Genomic DNA, 5,447 nt, shown 5'->3' on the forward strand with positions numbered 1-5,447 from the left:
TTCCCCCTTTTCTGGAAAATCCTGAATTTCTGGAAGTATGGTATCCCTGCATACATTGTAAAACAACTTCTTTTTTAGTAAGTACAAGTAATGTTGGAATTTGAGCAAATGCAATTAAAAATTAATGTGTTTCTCATTGGCACATTCTCGCAAATTATCTTTTCAATGTGCAGTGAAGTGCACCGCCTGTATATAATATGTTACTACTTTTTAAAGAACAATTGTGTTATGCCTGGTCACAGAATCTGAATTAAGGTACATACAGTGTATCTTAAGAATTTGGAACAATTTCAAGTGATATGAGTATAGTACTATATTATTAACTGGGCATTCTTGAAAGTTGGATCTCCTTTTTATAATTATCATCAATACACCGTGTACATTTATAATATAATACTTATAACATTAAGGTTTAAACAAGCTTATCAATGATGTGACAGCAAATGGGTTTTAAATACTTAAAGAGGTGACATTTATTTCTATAAATAGAATTGTTTAGATTTAAACATTGCTTCTTCATCAGAATTTAAAACGAATGTGTCCTGTATGTTTAATGATTTTCAAAACATAAAATCTTTGCATCTGCTCATTTTCTATTTAAAAAAATCACTAATAGTATGGCAGTAAACATACATTAAAAATAAAAATGTCATGTTGTTTAGTCTTTAGACCCATATAAAGTACCCCATATGTATTTAAATATTACATCAATGCCCGAGGATTGCAATAGAGTCTCTTATTCATTCAGCACTCACATATTCACTTTACCAACTCTGTGCCACGTGTTGAGCATGAATCCTACTCTAAAGTCACTAAGGCAAGCATCTTTCGCCTCCACATTTCTACATTCCCCATTAGTAATACAATTGTCTTCTCTATGGTGAAATATGATTAGCAATGGAAAGGTGCTTGCTAGATTCCTGCAGGAAAGACGCAGCTTTGACTGTTGGCGGGATGCTTTTGTTCACCAGTCTTGTGTTTGTGAAAACTCATCATCTTCACTCTCGTCTTCATCATCCCCTCCTTCCCTTGTGATATGTTGCAAAGAATCATTCAATAATAATTGCTTGGGAGAGGTCACGATCTTTGACCTATGACCCTTGCAATCTCTGACCTTTAGACAACCTTGAGAATCCATTGTGAAAGCCACCTCTTCTGATGAGTCATCTGGTGACATATCTAACATATGGCCTTTAGTATCTTTGATATCTTGTGAACCCATAGTAAAAGCAGAGTCTTCTGATGAGTCATCAGTCGATATATATGACCTACATGTATGCCCCTTGTTATCAATGACCTTTTGACCCTGTGAAGTCATTGTAAAAACCATATCTTTTGATGAGTCATTTGCGATTATTGGCCTATGAATATGACTCTTACTTTCTCGCACCCTTAGACAACCCTGAGAACCCATTGTGAAATTTACCTCTTCCTGTGATTCCTCAGATGATATTATTGACCTATGACCTTTGCTGCCCATGTCTTTTAGACTACCTTGTGATACCATTGACAAAGAAATATCTTCTGAGTCCTCTGATACTGTGGTATTTGACAGATGAACTTTACTAGCTCTGACTTTGAGGCAACCTTGGGAACCCACTGTGAAAGCTAATTCTTGTGACAAGTCCTCAGACAATATATCTGAGCCCTGATCCTTTTTACCCTTGACTTGTTGACCTTTTGAACTTGATGTGAAAGTGACATCCTCTGATGAGTCCTCAGACAATATATATGACCTATGACCTTTCTCATTCCTGACATTTGAACAACTTTGTGAACCCACTTTGAAACCTACATGCACATCTTCTGACAAGTTTTCTGAAGGCATAATATAAACTGACCTTTCATTCCTGTGACCTCTGACCTTTTGACATCCTAGAGAGTCTACGGTGAATTCTACCTCTTGGGATGAATCCTCTGATGGTATAATGTCTGAATTCTGGCTATCTCCGACTCCCAGGTGACCTTCAGAACCAACTGTCAAATCAGTGTCTGGCATTGAATTCTGCGGTGGTGAAGTATTGGTCCTACGGCCACTGCGATCTCTGACTTTAAGACAACCTTGTGAACCCATAGTGAAAGCTAAATCTTCTGATGGGGTTATATCTAACCTTTGACTCTTTTGATCTTCTGAATCAAGGGTATCATCACGACCAATGCCTATCTCCTGCTTGGATTGTATCCATTCTAAACAAACCTGGGTATCCATAGCAGGTTTGAGATCTTTTGTTACTATGTTTCTGAATTCAGTAAGAAGTGATGAAGTATTTTCAGCATCTGCTAGTGTTTTCGGAATACTCTTGGAATATAGCGAGTTCGGAGTGTCATCCAGTAAGTTGGGAGACAGTTCAGAATTGGTCATAGCAGCAGTGAAGCAATCTTGGGTAATATTGATATCATGACCAATATGTCTTTTTGTCCTTGATTGCTTGACTTTCAAGCATCCTTGAGACCCCATGGTAAAAGTGATATTATCTGACCCTTCCCTTTCCTCCAAGTCACCATGACTAAATTCAAATTTAGGAACATCCTGATACCTTTGAAAGCCATTGCTACATGAGAAGTTCACATCCTTCATGGAATGTGATGAATCAGAATCAAGAGGTTTGGTGGACACCAGATCCACATGGTCAGAGTGTTCCACAACAGTCTTCGAGCATTCTTGCGTATCAAGAGCAGTGTAGTTAATATGTCCTCTTGTCTTTGGCTCTTTCACCTTCAAGCAACCCTGAGTTCCCATTGTAAAAGTAATGTCTTCTGTTTCCTCATCCTCGCTGGATACTCTATGACTACCATGAGAAATATGACACAATTCATCAGTATCTAACTCTTGTGAAGAAGATGTATCAGTGTCTTGGGTATCGTGAAGGAGAGTCATTTCATTTGTACCACTTTTATCCGCTCTCGGAATCAAATTGGTTTCATTACTATTCAAATGATTGGAAGAATGAATCCTAGATATTGCACTTGGAGATTTGTTCTCTTCACCCTTGTGACTCCTATGAGATCCTGAGGGTCCTCCTGCTCGATGAAGTGGAGGTTCTGTCCTTTTATTCTTAGATGACTTGGTCTGTTTGGCAATACTTTGAGATGATGATGAAGCCTTAGGAGCAACATTCTCTTGACCTGCTGTACGGAAACAAACAAAAAGAGCACAAGATGTTAATTATCAACAAAAATAGGTCATTACATACATAATGATTGAGACTGCTTCGGCCAGAACTGAAGAAGCAAATAGCAATCAATTTAAAAGCTCACCTATGGATGGCCACCAACACTATAATTTCTAATATGGATAGCATATTTCTGAAAAATGTTGAGAAGAGCACATCTCTGTTCTGTCAGTGATTTCAATTCACAAATTTTCACTCAAACAATCAGAGGTAAGGGTTTTAGAAGCAACAGCTAAATCACTTATTGGTTTATAAATCCTGGAGAAGATCACACTAGTCCCTCAGAAAAGGCCTTCTTCTTCCAAAATACAGAATATCTGTGACCTTGATCTGAACAATCTTAACACCCCTATCTTTGATGAAGACATTTCATGCTAAGTTTACATTTATTGAGATGTTCTTTATACAGATCTAATGTGGAAATATATATGTTGGTCAGGTCCCTTCTTACAAAGATGCAACAAATTCATCTCACAATAATGGAAAACCAGAAAACACATACATGGAATATGGATGTTGATCTTTGAAGAAAAAAATATGAAGTAAAACCCCCTTTCAAAGGGGGTAAAAGGCTTCTTAATTCATACCTGATTTCGGCGCAAAGAAGTTCTTGATGTCTGTTTGCTTGGTCCCTACTTTGATTGGCTGAGATGATAAAACAACATCAGCGATGTTTGTCATCGGTCTGAACACTCTCTGTCTCTTTGCTGCAGGTGTCTATATAAGGAAAAGAGATGGAAGGGTTCACATTGGAACAGTAATGAATTCTCAAATTTACCTTGTGCAGGTATTGATCATTGTTGAATCACACTGATACCATGGACTTTATTAATATAACATTATTATTCGCCTTACATAAAAAAAGAAAATTGCAGACAATTCAAACTCTTCAAAGAATCAGCGCAAAATAAACTGTATTCATTTTCATGGGCAAACTGTTGGCATCATTTAATATGACTCAAAACGTAACAATTAAATTATGACAAGACTTGACATCAAGTATCAGTAGTTCTGAATCACAAGGCCACGCGAGCTCAAAAAAAACCTCCTTATACATGTTGACTTTCTCTGTGTGACTCAGGCCAAGGTCAAGGCAGGCAAAAAACATTGGCTTCAACTACATCCCTGCTTGCCATCATAATGATTTCAGTGACTTTGTCTCCTGTGCAAACCCTTCACTCCAGGTAAGGGGTCTGAATGCAAAGCCTACAATGGCTTGTGTACAGAAGGCCCTCTCGCTCAGGAGATTGAAACAGCAAGCTTTGCGCTAGTCTTGAGTGAAGACCCACTTGTTGACAAAGTTTCGACCAAGGCCTGCTGACTATGAGATTGTGGAAATCATTTCATAGCGGCCATATAAATATCTGCTATGTGTGGCTTCACTGAAATGTAGTAAAGTACAGTATGAATTTGCTGGGTTCAAAACAGTTATAAACCAGCCCAGCTCATAAAAGAAAAATAGAATTTGAAGCAAAACTTTAAAAAAGAACATGGGGCTTGACAACTTACTTGTTCTTTTTTCTGTGCTGTACTCAGCCAAACATCACATTGCTCTTGTTGGTGGACTGCAGGCTGGTGCTTCCGTTTCACCATTTTCAAACATACTTCTGTTGAGATTTTGAATCGTAGAAGCCTTCCCAAGAAATGTCTTCAGATCTGTGTGATAAGCAGATTATTAAGCACATATTGAATTGGTGAGGGAATGGAGTTTGGTTTAATGCATAGTCTAGATGTAGTGTATCAAGTTTAGCAATCTCAAGGCCTGTAACTACCTGTAAGAGTTTTAAGTCAGGCAAAGGTAACTCCCATTTGGTATAACACTTTTAAATAAACTAGAGATGCCCGGCGGGTCGCGCAGCCGAGCACGTGTATCCCCCGAACCCATCGCATCATTCTTCATTTTGAAATACATGTATAGAGCTCACACAGAAATTTGACAAATAAATACAATTATCATGCAGACAATGACCCTAGCATGCAGGTCCCCCAAGCCCATCTACCATCCAAGTGTGGTTGAAACTTGAAAAGTGACTTATGGTTGCGGAGAAAGAGAGCCTTGCATTTAAACTTCAACATTGACCTTTAACCTTACCATGTGACCTCTGATTGCAGCATAACATGCAGGGATACAATACAATAAAGCTAATCTCACACAAGAAATATGATTACACCGATTTAGCTCACGTGCAGTTGAAATACTGTCACATTATCTTACTAACAACAACCACACTGGGCAGATCAGAGCAAGACAAAGTGAAGCACCGCATGTGTATT

At 38.2% G+C, this 5,447-nt stretch overlaps 1 protein-coding gene across 2 annotated transcripts; it reads right to left on the bottom strand.

Annotated features, from left to right (window-relative positions):
- On the bottom strand, window positions 1–4,823 carry LOC121430108. Of its 2 annotated transcripts, none has more exons than XM_041627384.1 (3): window positions 4,683–4,823; window positions 3,761–3,890; window positions 1–3,126 (listed from the first exon to the last, which is right to left on the bottom strand). In XM_041627384.1, the coding sequence occupies exons 1-3, from the start codon at window positions 4,764–4,766 to the stop codon at window positions 965–967; spliced, it is 2,376 nt and encodes a 791-aa protein (XP_041483318.1). In that variant the 5' UTR covers window positions 4,767–4,823; the 3' UTR covers window positions 1–964. The 2 variants fall into 2 exon arrangements, with proteins under 2 accessions (XP_041483318.1, XP_041483317.1); XM_041627383.1 differs by having other exon boundaries at window positions 1–3,129.
- Window positions 4,824–5,447: the final 624 nt, after the last annotated feature.

This window comes from Lytechinus variegatus, chromosome 16 (genome assembly GCF_018143015.1).
Source record: "Lytechinus variegatus isolate NC3 chromosome 16, Lvar_3.0, whole genome shotgun sequence".
Classification (NCBI taxonomy): Eukaryota; Metazoa; Echinodermata; class Echinoidea; order Temnopleuroida; family Toxopneustidae; genus Lytechinus; species Lytechinus variegatus.

Coding starts and splice junctions, on each gene's coding strand:
- LOC121430108 (XM_041627383.1), bottom strand. CDS start 4,766: ATGGTGAAACGGAAGCACCAGCCTGCAGTCCACCAACAAGAGCAATGT. Junction 3,891..4,682: donor CAGCACAGAAAAAAGAACAA/GTAAGTTGTCAA, acceptor TTCCTTATATAG/ACACCTGCAGCAAAGAGACA. Junction 3,130..3,760: donor CTTCTTTGCGCCGAAATCAG/GTATGAATTAAG, acceptor GTTTCCGTACAG/CAGGTCAAGAGAATGTTGCT.